Below are 20,501 nucleotides of genomic sequence, written 5' to 3'. Positions count from 1 at the left end.
TTAAATGTACATCAATACTCATCCACTTAGGGATGATCCCTTCCAATGGTTATCAGATTGGGCCCCGAGTTCCTTGGAACTGCTCATGGCCCAGGGCTTGGGGGAAGGAGGTGGGATCTGGGCACCCCATCACCTTGGCCAGAGCAGGTCCATCTCCACTGGGTCTGCATTTTAGATAGTCTCACCATGCTTTACTTAAAAGAAGGGTTCCATGGACAAGAGGTTTGAAAACCACTCATGAAGCCTAATATTCTTATTAAACAAATGGGGAAGATATGACTCAGAGCAGTTGTCACTTTTCCAAGCAGAGAGTAGCTGTAGCCACTCCTAGCAGTGGGCTCTTTTTTTCTACCATAGGCCACCCATGGACCATGGAGAGGCCACATGCATTGCTAAAATCAATCTTTGAGCAAGAAAAGGTGGTATTTCCTGACCATGTGCTTTACTAAATACATTATCCTGGATGATTTTTACATGTTCCGTTACTGAAAACCACAACCTACCGTAAGGCATACACACTTGATTAAATGGGTTAGCTTACTAATCTTATATTTCAGAAACAATTATGCTAACTTGAACTTCCTATTAGGAAGATGCCCTCTGTAAATGCTTAATAAATGGGTAAGGATGGTGGTGATCTAATTAAACTTTTAGCCAGTTAACTTTTTTCCAAATAATCCCTATATCAACTTTTCCCCTCTTTCACCCAAACTGTAGTAATGGAAAGTTATTGGTTCAATATATATCATCCTCAGTGAGTCTTGTTTACATTGTTTTGATCTTATTTCAGGACCCTAATGATATTTCAACCAATCTAAGACACTGTCTATTGTAAAACACCAGTATTTTATGTCTTTCTAAGAAATAAAACCAATGCACCTATTAAAAATTAAGATACCATTGTCTGTAAGGCACTCTGATTTCAGAGATATTAAAAGAGGTGCATTTTGGAATTCATGAAGTATGCTACAGTATTTGCCACCATATAAGACATACTTTCCCCCTTGTCTTATGCTCCCCCTCCTCCCTTCTTAAGGTCACCTGACGCTTCCAGTAAGCAGAGAAATAGCATAGAAGGTTCAGCCTTAGTATTTGCAAAATGCTTCCCTCTAAAATTGTGTTGTGATTATATTTGAACATATATGATACATACTGACCCCAAAAACTTCTTGGCATGTTTTTGCCCTAGGAAAGGTGATGGACCTCCCTGGATATGTACTACAAACACTTTTTAATCTGTTTCTTTTCTGTGGGATCAGCCTTATTCTAGTAGGGAAAAAAGTTTTAAAGCCTCTGTGTGGAAAAAGTCACACAGAACAGGACATAGATCCTCCATGTTGCATGAACATGGACACTGGATACTTTCTGTGTCTTGAGTTAAACATTCCCCTGGCAACAGAACTCATATCAGGCAGTTTCAAATACACTTCCTAATGATTCCGTTTGCTGTGGTACCAAAATTGTCTAAATTGAGTCATAAGGTAACAAAATATTTTGCTCCCTTTGCTCAGGCATCATTTTCATTCATAACATCAAAGTGCAACTTCAATTTTTCAAGCCCACATATCCAATTACTCATAAGGCAACACTTTTATCTCAAGTGAGAAAGAATACATTCTGCCTTAAAGAAAAGTCTTAATGCTTGTTTTATATGAGTGATACTCCTGGGTGAAAATGTTTTTGGTCTGCATTAAACATTCTTGCCTTTTGATAACAGATGAAATATGCACAAAATTCAAATTTACATATTCTTTCCCAAGTCTGAATTACTGTGTCATTTATTTTCCTTACATAATTTAATGTTTAGCATATTTAGTGTGTTCTAGAAAGTTTTTTATTTTTACTAATGGATGGAAATTAGTATGTCATCTTGAAGGAGAAGAATCTATGAACTGTGGTACCAATGAACTTGACTTTCCAGCACTTTCCTCATGCACTGATCCACACAGTGGTGCGTCAGGGAGAAGGTAAAAGAGTGTCAATTACAGAGACCTAAGGAAGTGTGAGAATAGCCATAGGACGTTACGGGAAGGAAGAGGCGGTTTAGGAGGTATCATTGCCCTCCTCCTGTGGTAAATCTGAAGGAAGCTGAAGGAGGACTAAGGTGTGGGATGGTTTGTGCAAATGCCATTGCCTCCTCTCCTAGAATTATGTGTTCCTTCCTCATCCCAGAGAGCAGAAAATATTAAGCACCCCAGGAGGGCAACAGCCAGAACAAACTGTCTTCCAATTCTTTCAGCCAGTAGGGAGCTGTGAAATCACTGCACAGACCTAAGGATGAGTACCACAAATGTGGAATAAATGGAAGTCAAATTATCCTTTGCATAGTTTTGTACTGTCATTATAGCAATTTTCTTGAGGTGAAAAGCTTTAAAGATGTACTTTTCAGATTTGTTTTGCCTGACAATGATTACTGTCTCAGAATGTTATTGCCTTTTTTTACTTCTCTTAAGCTAAATCTTCCCTGCTTTCTCTTTTAGGCAAATATCAATATCCCAATGGGAGCCTTTCGGCCAGGAGCTGGGCAACCCCCTAGAAGAAAAGAATGTACTCCGGAGATAGAGGAGGTGAGGAAAACTGAGCTGGTAGAACTCGGCACCATCTTCCTCCTCCAATATCCTGACTAGACAGGGCCCAGAGGCAAGGCGAGGGCCAGCTTTCCAGGACGAGGAGGGCACAAGTGGATGTGGGTCAAGGAGTCATCACATAGAACACACATTTCTTTGGCTTTCTTGCTCAGTCAGCCATTGAAACATACTGCCTCTCACTTCCCTTCAGCTGACTCTAAGTGCCTGGCCCAGGTACTTGGAAGATGCTGAGTTTGGCATCTAGTTTATTTATTCATTGTCTATGTCAGCTTGTGTGTCTGCTATGTGTGTGTGTTTGTGTCTGTGTACGTGTATATGTAGGGGGAAGTGGAACCTCTCAGATGCTCTTGATTCAGTAGTAGTCACGAGCTTGGTAAGTTTTCACTCCAAGCTTTTATTGAATCGAGCAGGATACACTTAGTACAGCTTCTGATGAGCAATGAACCCCAGTGGGAACACAGGTAATAAGCACATTAAATTACTTGCAGATTCAAACAGAAAGCCCCAATCCCTGGATATTTCCTTTGAAAAGAGAAACTTGCAAGGGAGTCTATCAATTTCTGAATTTTCCCCCTCCCTCTAATTCTTTATGTTTCCTCCAAATTCAAATACCCAGTCTTCTAAAATGGGGGCTAAAATTCATCATGGGTACAAAAAATAGAGAATAGTTCCCCATCCAAATGTTTATATTTTTCCTCAATTGTGACTTTACTGATGAAACTTGGAAGGTCTGAGTCTGAAAAAAAAAAAGTTAAGGTCTTGGAGCAATAAATAAAGTCACAGGGCACTGCAAACTGTATTTTGTTTTTTAAAAGGTGAAGAGTTCTTTAAAGTTTTAGGTGACCTTTTTGGTATTTGGTCCAAAAGAATCAGCATTTCAAAATTTCATAATAAAACTTTGGTTGTCCTGCATCTAACCTTTTGCTTTCTCATAAATAATTACTGATGTGGTCCTAAGTTAGTGGTTCCAGCCCCCTATAAAGAGAAAGATAATTTTTGAAAGGAGATAGAATCTTTGAGTGACATCACCAAGTTCTGGAATTTCAGTCACCCTTGATGAGTAACATTTTAAACATAAAAGCTGAAAAGATCCAGCCCTACTCTGATTTAATGGTAGATAATTTCAAGTTCTGCTGCTGCTAATCTGGCCACCAGTTAGCTCATGATCATGAACTCTCCTTTTGAACCTCTGTTTGCAAAATACGATCCCCCCCCATTTCTCCAAGGGTCTCTGTAAGGAAAGAGTCAGTGATATAATGTACATGGCATAACCTAGCAGGTATTCAGTAAATTACTGTTCACTGACTGACTGAATTATCCAATTTTTATGAAGGACTCCTGGACCTATTATTTTGCATGTTGTAAGAAAATAGCCCAGGGAGGTGGAAGGGAAGGCAGAAAGGCATTCTTCCCACATCTCCATTCATCTGTTTTTCTTAATTTCTTAATTAGTTCGGTTTTCTTCCTGTGCTTCCTCCTAATCTGTGTCTGTCACTGTGTCTAGCAAACAGTTGCAAGGTAGCTTGACTCTCTTTTCTCACTAAACTGACTGATATGACAGTTGTTTTGGAGGCTTGCCCCTCATCTTCCTCTGTGGTAGACATGGCCCTCACTTCTTTACAGCTGGTACTCTCTCCACACGAGTGTCCCAGTTAGGAAATCTGCTTTTACTCTTGCCTTGTTTCCAGTCTGATGGTTCCAGCACATTCCAAAATAGCTAAAGCCTGATAACAGCCTGGGTTGTGAAAACCTATTTTATGACCAACCACATAAACAAATGGCCAACCGACATGCTTTGTGGGATAGAGGAAGCGAGGTATCCACAGAGATCTGGAGACCCCAGGAATGTTTCCTGAGTTGAGGTACATCTTTTTCGTGGGGCTCATGGATCAGGAGGCTGGCGAAGGGTGGTATCCCTTATTGTAAGAGCTCCTGGGATCTTCGGGAGGGGCGGTATCTGGGCTGAATGTTGGAGTAAGGTTCTCATGAAAACAGTATTGCAGGGGGAAAGTTAGGTGCTTGGCTTGGCTGCAAGGCCTGAGCCACCTCTTGTCACATAGTTTGAATGGGACAATGGAATCTGAATTCAACTAACCTGTACTGCCCCGCTTTTCTATTACTATCCAGTTTAAAACCTTGGAATTGCTCACTTTCTTAGATTTGGGATTCATTGCCTAGCTTTGCATTAAGATAACTACTGTCTAGAGTCGAGGACATAATATACTATCCCTGAACAGAACAGCCCATCTCTGTCACAGCCAGGAATTCCCCCATCTCAATCCTGCCACTACCTCAGATGTGAAGAAGAGGAGGGACCCTAGCAGGAAGCCAGGATGGCTCATGTGACAAGGCCTGTGAGCACTGGCTGGGCCTCCCATTCACCTAAGGTCTCTGTGAGCCCTTGCTCTGCTTGCAGAGCTGGAGCGTGCTCTCCATCTGCTCGGCCCAGCCAGAACTTGGCGTGTGCCCGACACAGAAGCCTTACAACCAGATCTTAAGAAGCTGGGCTGGTCTTTTGCCCAAAACAATGCAGTTGCTTGATTAAAGTGATTTGAAGGATACTGACAAGCCCCTACTCTGTCTCCCAAATCTTACTTTTGACTCAAATTCCATCATTATCAAGCCACAAAATAGCACATTGGGATTTTCTGTTCATTATTTCCCAATGCAAACACACTATTGAATTCTGGTCTCACTACTTTCTAGCTGTGAGGCCATGGGCAAGTTTCTTGCCCCTCCCCCTAGTTTTGTTCCTCAGTTTCCTCAACTGCAGAGCAGGGATAATAATGGTTGTGGATTGAAGATTGATGTGAGGATTGAATGTGTTAGTAGTGTGCTTGCTGTTATTTTTCAGTCTTCAGTGGTTGAGCATAATGAGCATATCAGGCTGTATTGTTGTACAAAAGAGAATTTAGGGGAAAACTCAGGGCACTTGGCAGTAAAAAGGAAGAGGAAGGTGAGATAGCTGGAAAATGGTTAATCATTTTGCTCAATTTTACAAATACTCTGTCACCCCCAAAAGGGACATTTCTGTTTGACAATAGCCATTCCTGAAACTGGGACTGGCCTGGGGGTTGATAAGCTGTCTCTTAAGTTTTATCTAAAACCAAAGAGTGTCCTCCATGTTCTTTCTCAATTCAAATATCTACTTAAAAAAGAAAAGAGAGCATACTCAGCCAAATGGCACCATCTGGACCCTGCTTGTTCATGCCTTAATGTATTATAATTCTTATGATAACAAATTCATAGAAAAAAATGGAATCTGATTCGCATTATTTTTTAAAAGATGAGAGAAGATTCAACTAAGAGTATGTACCACCACTAACCCCTTCCTGAGTCAATGTCTTAAAACCTACTTCTTAAATATATCCACTTATAACTTTCCATTATTTGTGACCCTACCAAATCAAGAGCTAAAAGTTTTACCTTGATAAATAAAAATCACAGTGCACTGAGGTTTTAATAAATTTCCAGGAAAATGCCTAATGTCCAATATTTTCATCCTTTAACTGTGTATGTTCACACAATAAATCTTTGCACACAGACACATAACTGCACACATCGGCTTTAGGTGTTAATTGTGGTAATATAGCACATTTTGAAATTATAAAGTGACTGTGACTTATCTGGGAACTTAACAGAAGGAATTAGAAATATTTTTTCTCCTTCATGTTTCTGTATTAAGCTCTATCCACCTAACAACCATGGGAATGTTTATAAGTGAGGAAACATTTTTCATCTCACCACTACACATATATTTTCTAAAAAGAACACCTTACAGCCTTGCTAAAAATTTCTTTTCAAAAGCCTAATGAACACAGTTTCAGAATACCTTGTCCTCTAGGTGGAGCTTTAACAGTTTTACCTACTGCTTCTAAATCTGCATTTATAAATGATGAATGTGTGCAAAGGATGCAAAGAAGCTGAGCCTATGGCTCTGTACAATGACTCAGGGAAACAACATTCTGTGGGTATTTACAAAGGTAGAGTTGACATTGCATGACTCTCATTTCGTGTGGGTGACATGTTAGCTATTTCATTAGCACTGTGCCAGAATCTAAGAAAATGACCAGAGGAAAAACCACTAGCCTATAGGAGAAGACAAGCACCTCACTATTTTATATTTCTATTCAGCCCTTTAAATAAACAATTTAAAAGCGTTTCTGTACATGCACCACGTAAGTGGTTGAAGTCTGGGAAACTTTCTTCCCTTTCCCTTTAGGGTTCAGACAACTCGAGAACTAGATGTAGGAGCCCGATGGGGGCTAAAGCACAGCCTGGGCTTTACTACCCGAGTTACAGGACTGGCTGGCACACGTACAGGACTGGCTGGCACACGTACGGCACAGGGCTTGAACCTGAGACAAGCGTGCTCTTTCTTATTCTTTTTCCCATAACTGAACCGGTTCACTCAGTTGCTGGCCCAGCAGGTGGAGCTCTGCCAGTCTCAGAGAGCCTATGTTAGTCTGGGCCTCCAAGAAGCAGACCCAAAGAGGAGATTCGACGGGCAAAGTATTTACTGGGGAAAACACCTGTCAGGAAACATGAGACCGTGATGCAGATGAAGGATCATGGAGCGGAGAGTGGGGCTGAAGTGACCTAGACAACAGTACTGTTCTCAGGAAAATTCTCGAGTCCTTCCCAGAGGAGGCCCAGGTCTCCCAGAAGCAAGCCCGCCTTCAGATCCTATGACGCTCAGCCATTGGCCACGAGCAGCCGTGGGAAGTGTGACCTCAGCATGGTGATGGGCGGATCTCAGGGCAAAGCAGCTGGGGCTGTCATTCAATTATCCTCCCTGCAGGAAACTGATCCGAGAGGCGTGCTCTTGTGGCTGCCACAGAGATCAAATGTTCCTCCAGCACCTCCAGTCCAGGGCCCCGGAGACTAGGCACCTCACCGCTAGCAAATAGGAGGAAGGAGCTATCCAGCAACCATCTGCAATACTTCGTTGGGGTCCTAGGAGTCACGAACAGCAATGGATCTTACTGTTTTACAGCCCCTGTAAATCTGTGTGTTTGGTGTATGTACACAGAGGCATAGATTTGTCACTATGGGAAATTTTCAGGATTAATCAGCAAAACAGCTATCCACAAGTGTGCTTGTGCGCTTCTGTACCAGTAACTGGTGAAAGTCGCTCTGTAGTGTCCGACTCTTCACGATCCCATGGACTATACAGTCCATGGAATTCTCTAGGCCAGAATACTGGAGTGGGTAGCTTTTCCCTTCTCCAGGGGATCTTCCCAATCGAGGAATCGAACCCAGGTCTCCCACATTGCAGGCTGATTCTTTACCAGCTGAGCCACAAGGGAAGCCCAAGAATACTGGAGTGGGTAGCCTATCCCTTCGCCAGCGGATCTTCCCGACCCAGGAATCGAACCGGGGTCTCCTGCATTGCTGGCGGATTCTTTACTAACTGAGCTATCAGGGAAGCCCCTACCAGTAGTTGGAGGAGCCACCAAAACAAGTATAGAATGTGCTCCTGCTCTAAAGCCACAACAGAAAAACAGAAAACGTAAAATACTTTCCAAAGTAGGAGGGGCAAGCCCTCCTCTGCCGCTGCATCCTCTCCCATCCAGATATAAAGAGGCTTTGTTTATGTCAGTTTGTTTCTGTACCCCAGAAACATCATTGGAACAAAGGCTGGCAGCCAATATGCCCCAAACGAAAAAACAGAAAACTCCTGGACCAAGTCATTGTTAGAGGTGGCTGTGTACTAATGGTCTACAAACTCTGCCTTTAAGGCATCTTATGATATTATGATGTGTGTGTGTGTATGTGTGTGTGTGTGTGTGTGTGGGCGTGCGTGCCTGCATGCTCAGTGGCTCGGTTGTATCTGACTCTTTGCGACCCTATGGATTGTAGCCCACCAGGCTCCTCTATCCATGAGATTCTCCAGGCAAGAATTCCAGAGTGGGTTGCCATTTCCTCCTCCAGGGGATCTTCCTGACCCAGTGATTGAACGTGAGTCTATTGTGTCTCCTGCACTGGCAGGTGGATTCTTTGTTGTTGTACAGTTGCTCAGTCATGTCTGACTCTTCGTGACCCCATGGACTGCAGCACACCAGGCTTCCCTGTCCCTCAGCATCTCCCAGAGTTTGCCCAAGTTCATGTACATTGAATTGGTGATGCCATCCAACCATCTCATCCTCTGTCACCCTCTTCTCCCTCTGCCTTCAATTTTCCCCAGCAAGGTGGTTTCTTTCCCACTAGATTAAATTTGGTTTTGTAAGACACTTCTCTTGAAAACATAAATCCTTTTCACTAGTGCTAATTTTTATGAATTATCAGACACTGTATCAGACACAGTACTCTTGTGTTTTCTAAGTCATGGGGAAATTACTTGTGTTTTTCTTCCAGCTTTATTCCTCCATAAATTGCACGAGATCTTCCTGAAACTCTGAGGGGATCACAACAGCACAAGAAGAAGTCAGTCTGCTAGAATTACACTGATGTTATTTTTGCTTTTTTTCGGCTTCACGTCCATGACCCAAAGAGACCATATGTCTTTTTCAGTGAGCTAAATTTTTCTCTTTTTATTTTTTCTTTAGGGTGCTCCTCCCACTTTGGACGAGGAGAAGAAGCCAATTCCAGGAGCTAAGAAACTTCCAGGACCTGCAGTCAACCTATCGGAGATCCAGAACATTAAAAGTGAACTGAAGTATGTCCCCAAAGCTGAACAGTAGTTGGAAGAAAAAAGGTGAGTGAAAAACTATTTCCTTTGTCTCAAAAAGACCACTATAAAAATGGTTTATGAAACCCTTCCACAGAAGAAGCCTGGAATTCCAGAAGTGTTTACTAAGTATTGGCGCTCTCACGTTAGACCAGAGCTTCTGGCACAAAGGTTTTCCAGTATGTAAACAAAGCTTTGGGGCCTGTCTTATTCCCAGACCAGTCAGATGGCCACTGAGGATGTTGGCCTGCCTTCCCCTTCCTAGTCACCTTCTTAGTGAGACAGTCCTACACATGACAATGGCCACGCTACTTGTGTCACACTGATGCAGACTTACCAGGGCATTTACAAGTAACTTCTGCTGATAAGGTTCCTTTATAGTGGAGAGAGAGGAGCTGTTTCAAGTCAAAAGAACAGAACAGTATCCAGTGTTTTGAGCATAGTTATATGAAAGAATAAAGAAGTGAGAACAAAACACAATAGATTCTATGACCATAGAGTGAATCCAGGAACCTGGATGAGGAGAAAGTGACAGAAGCAGGAACTGATCTGAAGCCATACACACTCGGTATCTGTTACGCCAGGATGAGATGAACTGATGACTGTGTGTCATTGTACTCAGTACTGCTTGCGTTGCCAAGCTGAGATGAAATATTCCAGTATGTCTGGGATGAGGCAGCAGAAGTTTCTTGTGAGAAAGCCCCCAGAAGTGAAATGAACTTTCGGTAATATTTATTATCATCACCCAACTAAGGCTGTTCAGTTAGACACATGAATTTTTAATGCAAACTTTAAAGGGTTTTTGCTTTTATGAAATTCTTATTGACCTAAATTTAACCCCAGTTCCAGTTGCAGAAGAATTTGGTTTTGAAGATTCAAAGGAATGTGTTTTAAAATTAGTTCAGAGAGGATCCTGTGGTGTTATTCAGCAGTGAGATTGATTCTGTAGACTTGAATCTGTGGTTATGGTAATGGAGAACAATAGCAACTCAATAAAATACCAAAATGGTACCACAATAGCCAGAATACATTTTTTGTTACTTCATTATCTCAGAGAAGACTTTAATGATTCTTCCCTCCTGAAAAAATTCTAATAATGCAAAATCACTCAGAGAAGCCCATTTGTCCTTACTCTACAGGGATATAAAAACTTAAATTGTCCAGGTAGTTGATCTGAACTCCTGATGAAGACAGTCACTGTTTTGAGCCAAGGAGTGATCTTTATTTTTGTAGGAGAGGTAGTAAGCTGTTTTGATTTTGATGCATCAATTCTTCTGCAAATCTGTCAGATTTTGAGACTTCCATGGCCATGGTTTATGGTCACGGTTCACGGTCACAGAGGGAGAGGATTTCTTAACATTGATTGATTAGCTGGAATCATAAACAGTAAATACCCTGGACCAGCCATCATCTAGCTCCTCACTGGTTGGATTTGATTTCCTCCTTTTTGGGCCACCCATTCATCACCTACCCTGTGTATTATTGTTCAGTGATTTAATCAAACAGGTCATTGTCTTAAAACTGAGTAACTCCACAGTACCAAACTATGAGGGCTTCCTAGGTGGCTCAGTGGTAAAGAATCTGCCTACCACTGCAGGAGATAAGCGTTTGATCATTGGGTCTGGAAGATTCCCTGGAGAAGGAAATGGCAACCCACACTAGTATTCTTGCCTGGGAAATCCCATGGACAGACGAGCCTGGTATGCTACAGTCCATGGGGTCGCAAAGAGTTGGACACGACTGAGTGACTAAAAAAACAACAGCCAAGCTATGAAAACCACAAGGCTCAAAGTCTAGGGTATAACTATTATAATACTCTAGACATAAGATAGAGGAGCACCCCCTTCTAGCTAAGATCAGCACTTCTTTTAGTGAGATTTCAGACTCGTTCCATGTCCTGTGTCATGGCTAGAATTATTCATGAATATAGATAAAAAACACTTTGGATAAGAATCATAAAGGCCAGTGACTAGCCATTTAGAGATCAACACAAAGAAATAGAGGAAAACAACAGAATGGGAAAGACTAGAGATCTCTTCAAGAAAATCAGAGATACCAAGGGAACATTTCATGCAAAGATGGGCTCAATAAAGGACAGAAATGGTATGGACCTAACAGAAGCAGAAGATATTAAGAAGAGGTGGCAAGAATACACAGAAGAACTGCACTAAAAAGAGCTTCATGACCCAGATAATCACGATGGTGTGATCACTCATCTAGAGCCAGACATCCTGGAATGTGAAGTCAGGTGGGCCTTAGAAAGCATCACTACGAACAAAGCTAGTGGAGGTGATGGAATTCCAGTTGAGCTATTTCAAATCCTGAAAGATGATGCTGTGAAAGTGTTGCACTCAACATGCCAGCAAATTTGGAAAACTCAGCAGTGGCCACAGGACTGGAAAAGGTCAGTTTTCATTCCAATCCCAAAGAAAGGCAATGCCAAAGAATGCTCAAACTACCACACAGTTGCACTCATCTCACACGCTAGCAAAGTAATGCTCAAAATTCTCAAGCCAGGCTTCAGCAATACATGAACCGTGAACTTCCTGATGTTCAAGCAGGTTTTAGAAAAGGCAGAGGAACCAGAGATCAAATTGCCAACATCCGCTGGATCAAGGAAAAAGCAAGAGAGTTACAGAAAAACATCTATTTCTGCTTTATTGACTATGCCAAAGCCTTTGACTGTGTGGATCACAATAAACTGTGGAAAATTCTTCAAGAGATGGGAATACCAGACCACCTGACCTGCCTCCTGAGAAACCTGTGTGCAGGTCAGGAAGCAACAGTTAGAACTGGACTTGGAACAACAGACTGGTTCCAAATAGGAAAAGGAGTACGTCAAGGCTGTATATTGTCACCCTGCTTATTTAACTTATATGCAGAATACATCATGAGAAACGCTGGACTGGAAGAAACACAAGCTGGAGTCAAGATTGTTGGGAGAAATATCAATAACCTCAGATATGCAGATGACACCACCCTTATGGCAGAAAGTGAAGAGGAACTAAAAAGCCTCTTGATGAAAGTGAAAGTGGAGAGTGAAAGAGTTGGCTTAAAGCTCAACATTCAGAAAACGAAGATCATGGCATCTGGTCCCATCACTTCATGGGAAATAGATGGGGAAACAGTAAAAACAGTGTCAGACTTTATTTTTCTGGGCTCCAAAATCACTGCAGATGTTGACTGCAGCCATGAAATTAAAAGACGCTTACTCCTTGGAAGGAAAGTTATGTCCAACCTAGACAGCATATTCAAAAGCAGAGACATTACTTTGCCAACAAAGGTTCGTCTAGTCAAGGCTATGGTTTTTCCTGTGGTTATGTATGGATTTAAGAGTTGGACTGTGAAGAAAACTGAGCACCAAAGAATTGATGCTTTTGAACTGTGGTGTTGGAGAAGACTCTTGAGAGTCCCTTGGACTGCAAGGAGATCCAACCAGTCCATTCTGAAGGAGATCAGCCCTGGGATTTCTTTGGAAGGAATGATGCTAAAGCTGAAACTTCAGTCCTTTGGCCACCTCATGTGAAGAGCTGACTCATTGGAAAAGACTCTGATACTGGGAGGGATTGTGGGCAGGAGGAGAAGGGGACGACAGAGGATGAGATGGCTGGATGGCATCACTGACTCGATGGACGTGAGTCTGAGTGAACTCCGGGAGTTGGTGACAGGCAGGGAGGCCTGGCGTGCTGCAATTCATGGGGTCGCAAAGAGTTGGACACAACTGAGTGACTGAACTGAACTGAACTGAACTGAATCACAGCTTATGGCAAAGGACTTAGCCTTTAACCTCCTCAGAAACCAGAACCAGGCAACAAAGGGACAGCACATACTGAGTCAAGACCACGAAAGACAGGAGAATCCCAAATGGGGCCCTAAGCCACACTGGGGCAGGGGAAGGCAGGTATTCATTCCTGTATCTCTCAGGAGTCTCCTGGCTGCTATTCAAAGTGGCCAGAGGGTGATTTAAGCAAGCCTAGGAGTTAGATGAAGAGAAAGAAGCAGCAGCAATGCCTGAAAACCAAGGGCCCTCTTATGCTCACATACCTACTTGTTTGTTGCATGATCAGGAATCTCCAACCCCACGTCCCCTGTCAAAAGCCACTGTTAGCCTGTCTGTTTGTAGCTGAAGCAGATGCCACTTCAGAGTTCACGAATAGGGGTCTGGAAACCTGGAGGATTGCTAAGGGCTGTTGTCCAATAGACTCTGTGTCCACTTCTGCTCCCTCCCAACCCTCAGATCAGACCACAGGAGCCCAGTAAAGAACCTCTGTAACTAGCTTCTGTACTGTGGGCACTTCATTCTGCTCTACAAGATGAGTAAATGTCAAACTTGGTCAGTGCTCTCAGGATACTTTTATTTTAATGGAAACATAAATACAAAATACTTCAAAAGATAGGTAACATTCAAGAATTAGATAGCCTCTCAGTGATTCAAGATATCCTGTGGCTTTATGACCCCCTATGACTAGTAGTCAGTAGAATAAAGTGAGGTTATGACTCACGAGAAGGGGAGACTCACAATGATTTGGCATCAGGGACAACTTCAAGGAGGTGGTAGGAATGGAATGATTTAAACAGAGGCTCAGAGATAATTTCTGAGTGTAGGGGTTGTCCAGAGCATCATTAGCGGACCAGCCTGCTGAGACCGAAGAGTTCTTCTAGGGCAATACTTCTTAGACTTTCAGGGCAGAGCAAAACAAGATCCTACAGCCCACCCACATCATCTCTTCTCTTTTTCCAGCAGTTAAAGAACTCAGTGATAACAAAGAATTAGAGAGGAACAAAATAAGTATCAAAGTAGTGGCAATGTAGCAATTAGGAGAAGAATGATTAACAAAGATAAACCCTAAGAAGAGTTCTACAATTATGTTAATGAACACAAAGATAGCAGCAATTGAAAGCCCTGGGAGCCATGAAGCACTAGAAAGAAATTGTCCTTCTGAAGTGGCAGGAACTCCTCCTCTCTGTGTTGGACATTGCAGCGTGGCCATGTGGTGTGTGACAGCCAGATCTGATGACAGCAGACAAAACCAGGGATTTAGAAAAATGCAAAATTTTAGTGATTCTTAATAACCCACTTAGCTTTTGGCCATGCATTTTCCTGACCCAGGGATAGAACCCCAGTCTCCCGCACTGCAGGCAGACTCTTTACCATCTGAGCCACCATGGAAGTTGGCCTGAACTGAGGGAAGCACTTGCATTTGGGAATCAGAGAGTCTTTTAAAGTCACCCAGCGGGCATTGGACCATACTTTAAGCAACATTGCTGTAGGGCAGTAAGTGAGAGTGAATTGGAATGATCCAGCCCCATGGTGTCAAGTTAGTCTCTATCCTGTACCCAATATTGACCAACCAGCCTTGATTCTAGAGTTTGTAGTTTTGAAAAGAGCCATTATCATGTGCCCTATTGGGGAGGCATGCCTTCTCCATCAAGTACTTTGTGGCAACTCTGGCATCACCTGTTTATGCTGTCACAATGCTTATCAGACTATTCATTTTATTTTTTTAATCTTCTTATTATGCTAGGATATAGCTTTTCAAAGGCCGGGGCACACTGGATACATCTTGAGCATACATGCCTCATTACTGGTGCCCTGACCACAGCAAGTCTGTAGAAATGTGTTCTTACAGACTTTCCAGGTCCATGCACTCTCTGGGAGATTACTACTTAAAAGCAAGACTAGCTTTTCTGTCAAGGACTGAAAGTAACATTGTTGGCCACAATCAGTAAAGGTATCAGAAATTTGACTTTAATTTATTGATTATAATTTTATTCCTCTGGGAAACTGGAAACAATTAGGAAAAATGTCAAGATTGGCTCATTTTCCTCAAAGGGGGAGAAAAATATGTAAATCCAGAAGAAAATCATTTAATTTTCAAGAGTTCTTTGGATTTATTTTTCAAAGAACATCTATGTCCAGATAAGACATATTCACCAACCAGTCATCCGGAAAGATGCCATCTCTGCTCGAGGAGAACATAAGGCGTTCATTACTCCTAAATGTTAAGCACTACATACCACAGTTATTCTTGCTGATTCAAAGGCCCATTCTGAGAATGCTGGCAGAAGGGCAAATTGATGTACTCAGACACTTGATGAAGTGTGTTTATCACTTAACAACAGACCCACAAAATACGTGAAACAAAAACTAACAGAATTGAAGGGAGAAACAGACAACAGAACAATAACAGCAGGCAACTTCAGTACTCCACTTTCAACAATGGATAGAACAACTAGACAGAAGATCAACAAGGAAATTGTCTCAGGAAATTTGTTTGGGCTGGTATATAAGAAGACCATAGACTGGGTGCTTTATAAACAAGAGAAATTCATTTCTCACAGTTCTAGAGAGTGGGAAGTCCAAGATCAAGGCACTAGCAGATTTGGTATCTGGTGAGAACCTGCTTTCTGTTTCATAGATGGCCACCTCCCTGCGTTCTCACATAGCTGAAGGGGCAAGGAAGCTTTCTGTGGTTTCTTTCATAAGGGTGCTAATTCCATTCATGAGGGCTCCACCCTCATGACTTTTTCACCTCCCAAAGTTCCCACCTCCTAATATCATACAGTGGATTACTCTTCAAAATATGAATTTGGGGCAAGAGGACACAGACATTCAGTCTATAGCAGAAACAGAAAATGTGAGTAATGCTGTAAACTAACTAGGGAAACACTCCCCTCAACAACATCAGAGTACATATTCTTCTTAGGCACACATGTGACATAATGTCCAAGACTTGTTTCATGTTAGGCCTTAAAACAACTCTTAATAAATTTGAAAGGACTGAGATCATGGCAAATATGTTCTCAGACTACAGTGGAATGAAATTAGAAGTCAATAACAGAAGGAAATTTGGGACATTCACAAGGTGTACAACTTAAACAACACACTCTTAAATAACCAATGAGTCAAAGAAGAAATCACAAGAGAAATTAGAAAACACTTTGAGACAATTGAAAATGAAAATAACAGACACCAAACTGTGGCATGCAGCAAAAGCAGTGTTTAGAGGAAATTAATAGCTGTTCAGATCAGTTCAGTCACTCAGTCGTGTCCGACTCTTTGCAACCCCATGAACCGCAGCACGCCAGGCCTCCCTGTCCATCATCAACTCCCGGAGTTTACCCAACTCATGTCCATTGAGTCGGTGATGCCATCTAACCATCTTATCCTCTGTCATCCCCTTCTCCTCTTGCCTTCAATCTTTCCCAACATCAGGGTCTTTTCAAATGAGTCAGCTCTTCGCATCAGAGCTATTACATTTAATAGCTGTAAAGATCTATATTAAGAAAAGAGTAAAGATCTGAAATTAATGACCAGCCAGTCAAATCAATACTAGCAGCTCCATATTTGGGAACCATGCCCTTTATCATCTTAGAGTAAGCTTACCCCATTTCTACATAAATGGCAGATGATTCAACTGATGTCTGAATGGATATATCAGCCATTTCAAATGATAAAATGTAATACGTTTAAAAAATCTATTTGTATAAACACTGTCACAACATAATAGATGCTTGGAAATAAAAGTACTCACCTATAAAATTATCATTCAGTATAGTACTCACGTTGATATCTTCCCTTCCAGTTTTCCCCCTGGGTTTACATAGGAGAAGCAATATAACTAAAGCTGCTAACAATATGGGATTTGCAGTAACTACCTTCTACCTTTGCAACTTTGAGCTCTGTGTCTCTATTTTCCTGGTTTCATAAAAAGCAGAAAATGGCATCTTCCTCATAGGGTTTAGGATTAGGGAGACATGAAGGATTAGGAAGATGTATTTTAAAAAGCACATCTAGGCACAGCAACTGGGATGGGGTAATTATACACAAATGGGAACTACTTTTCCTTCATTTTTTTTTTCTCAAATAGCATCATTCATAGCACATGTATGGTTTTGAATCTTTTTCCACTTCACATTTTCTCATAAGAATGTTTTTCCAGTTTTACTGAGAAAAAATTGACATACATCACTGGCCAAGTTTAAGGCATACAGCTTGATGGTTTGATTTACATATATTGCAAAATGACTATAGAAATAGGCTCAGCTCACATTATCTCATACAGATATAATGAAAAGAAAGAAGACAAGAACAAAAGATAAACATTTTTTTCTCCTTGTGATGAGACCTCACAATTTACTCTCTTAACAACTTTCCTAAATACCATACAGCACTGTTAATTATCGTTATCATGTTGTACGTTATATCTCTAGTATTTACTGGGTTTGCCAAAAAGGTTGTCTGGGTATTTTCATAAGATGTTACAGAAAAATCCGAATGAAAATTTTGGCCAGCCCAATATTTATCTTATAGCTGATAATTTGTACCTTTGGCCACCTTCCTCTAATTATTCTTCCCACCTTCTGCCTCTGGTAACAACATGTCTGACCTCTTTTTCTATGAGAGTGTATGTTTTAGGTTCTACATATAAGTGAGATTGTATAGTATCTATCTTTCTCTATCATAAAAATGTTTTATGCTGCTTGTAGCTTTTGGAATTAAGAGGATTTATTTTTCATAGTCTGACTTAATCATGTTTTCATAACCTTTTCCCTCTGCCAGAAGACAGAGGACTGATTTATTGTTTTACATAGAATGAAACTTAAAACAAAAACAAAAAACAAACCTAACAACTTCTCCAAATGTCTTCTCTGTGGTTTGCTTGAAATTTTTTGTCCTCAATTTTGACATGTCCCCTGCTTTGACCCAATTACAGATGCTCTATTCACTTTGTTTGAAGCAAATGGTTTTATGCTGAGATTTTTCACTCTCTAGTGGAGCCACATTTCTTTTGATTTGTGATGCTCTTTTTTTTTCCCTGCTCCCCAATTGCTGAGGATAAAGATGAGTTTGCAATGGTTTCGAACTGCAAGGTTTTATTCATTTGTTAACCTCCCTGGTAAAGCTTTTGTTCTAGGCCCTGGTTACAGCCTGTGTGGGTGTAAAGTACTCTTGAAGGTGAATGTGAGGAGCCTTTGAGCTGATGGTGACAGTTGCTTTAAGAGCCTCTCTACAGCAAACACACAGAAGCTATCTGGATGGTTTCTATTAAAACAGAGATCTGGAAGGCCTAATGTGTGGATTCTCTGGAGGGATTTGGAATTGGTGAAAGCAGATCTGAGCCCTGAGAAGGGCATATCTGCTCTGGCCAGCTCACTAGAAGGCAGAGGTGACTCAGGATGTAGACGCTTGTAATCTGGGATGTAGATTTCCTTGGGCTAAAGGATGGTTACCACTGGCACTTGCCCTACTCCCAGTGCAATGGAACTCATTACTCTATCTCCAGTGGTTCTGAGGATAGAGGGCAGTGTCTAGAGATAGTAATCGGTCACAACTTCAGAGAGGTATGGGCTGCCACTGGGGGACACGCCAGGGATGTTGGTCAATGTCCCACAATGCTCAGGACAGTCCCGCTCCCCAACAAAGAATTATCCAATCTTAAACGTTAGTTGTGCTGAGTGTAAGTAACCCTGATTGATCTACCTCAAAGACTGACATCAGGACCATCTTGCAAACATTCTTTTCCAAGCAGTCAATGCAATGCATTTTACAGAAATGAAAACATTAATAAAAAGAGAATAGTAATTAATGGCCCAATATTTATAATCAATTCATATTGATCAGAGACTTAGGAATCAAGCACTCTTAAATATTCTTTTGTTAATTGATAAACTAAGTATATTTATGGTATACATGGCATATTCCTGAATTACAGTATTTGGCCTTAAACATGACCAGTTTGGGTAGGTTACTTTTTCCTCTCAGATGTATCAGAAAGCAGTAGGTTATCTCAGTAGCTCATCAAGTCTTTTAAAATATGAATGTTAGGCATTAAGCATTAGTAATCATCAGCACTAATATCAATGTCATCATTTTTATTGTCATCATTACATTTATTATATACTTGTGATATGCCTGACACTGTGTCCTGTACTTCACATACATTATTTCATTTACTCCTTGTGCTGACTATACAGAGTATATGCTGTGATGCCCGTTTCATTTATGTGGGGGGAAGAAGGCTGTGATAGTTTGCCTAACTTGACCAAAGTCATACAGCTTGTAAGTCACAGAGGTCAGATATTACACTCCATAGCCAGTTCTTTTAATCACTAGCACCCACTGCATTCTTTAAAAATGTTCTTTTAGTTATAGTCTTCTGGGTTTTGCCAATATTTCACTGTGTTAGCTTGCAGGAAAAACAAGCAAAGGCTTAAAAAGGCTGCAGAAACTGTCATCTACACAAAGAGGTGACATCACAACTTTGACATGTTGGTTTATTTATTCATTCATTTGTTTGCTTGTTCATCCATCCATTCATGTATGAATTCAGTCAGTCAACAAGCATTTATTGAGCATAAAGCCTGCACCAGGCTCTGAGGATACCAGCTCTGGGGATTCAAATACGGATCAGGGAGTCTAGCCGGGGTCAGGTGAATGGGCAGAATACCGCCTAGAAGCATGAATCATTTGCTCTCTTTAAGGGTCATGGAAAACAGGAAGGGTTCCTTAATGTCTGTAAATATCAGAGCAAGCATGAGAGAAAGGCCAAGGAGGTGAAAGGCAAGGAAGGAAGGAGGGGAGGAAGAAGGAGAGGGGCAGTAGGGGCCGAGCCTGGGAGGCTGTGGCCCTGGCCTGGTGCTGACAAAGCTGCGGCTGGTCCGAGGAAGGCCAGGCCTCTGCAGAGCCCGCCTTTGCTCCTGGGCTGAGCAAGGGCTTGGCAGGATCTGTGTGTCATCAAGAGGCAGTCTCCTACCCATGAGGCCTTTTCTCTTTCATTCCTTCTCATGCTGTGTGCAGCCCACGCAGAAAACTGGGGAAGTGAATTCTGGGCTGTCTCAGCAGGCTCGGCTGCATCGTGACAACGCTGCTCGCTCTAACTCCCCCGACACATTGTGGCATTTGAGGAGGAGAAGGAGTCACACGAGACCTGCACATTTAACTTGTACTTCGTTCCACCTCTCCCTGCCCGGGGACTGATCAGTCCACACCCTCTGGTTTAGGGCTTTATGTGTAGGGTGAGGTGGTGGCTGCTTTAATCCCAGGCAGGTCAGGCAATTGGCTTCTCACCGAGGGACATTTCTATTAAGCTGCAGACAGATTGGAGTCGCTTTTGACCAGGCAGGTGGCACAAAGGCAGCTCAGAACAATTTCATCTTGACTGCTGGGAAAACAGGAGAAAGCAAGCCTGTCTTATCACCCAGAAGTCACTGGAAGCCTCTAGAAAGGACAGTGGCACTTC

General features: G+C 41.9%; 1 protein-coding gene across 1 annotated transcript in view; it reads left to right on the top strand.

Annotated features, from left to right (window-relative positions):
• SMPX (small muscle protein X-linked) overlaps window positions 1-20,501 on the top strand; it is a 53,373-nt gene that overhangs the window by 12,666 nt on the left and 20,206 nt on the right. Inside the window, exons 3-4 of the mRNA XM_086387248.1 lie at window positions 2,481-2,567; window positions 9,137-9,285. Coding sequence (XP_086243374.1) covers window positions 2,481-2,567; window positions 9,137-9,271 — 222 coding nt within the window. The 3' untranslated portion in view covers window positions 9,272-9,285. The remainder of the gene's footprint in view (window positions 1-2,480; window positions 2,568-9,136; window positions 9,286-20,501) is intronic.

The sequence above is a fragment of the Bos grunniens genome, chromosome X (genome assembly GCF_055505025.1).
Source record: "Bos grunniens cultivar Pamir isolate PY7600 chromosome X, Bosgru_T2T1.0, whole genome shotgun sequence".
NCBI classification, from domain to species: Eukaryota; Metazoa; Chordata; class Mammalia; order Artiodactyla; family Bovidae; genus Bos; species Bos grunniens.
This window is presented reverse-complemented; position numbering and strand designations above follow the sequence as displayed.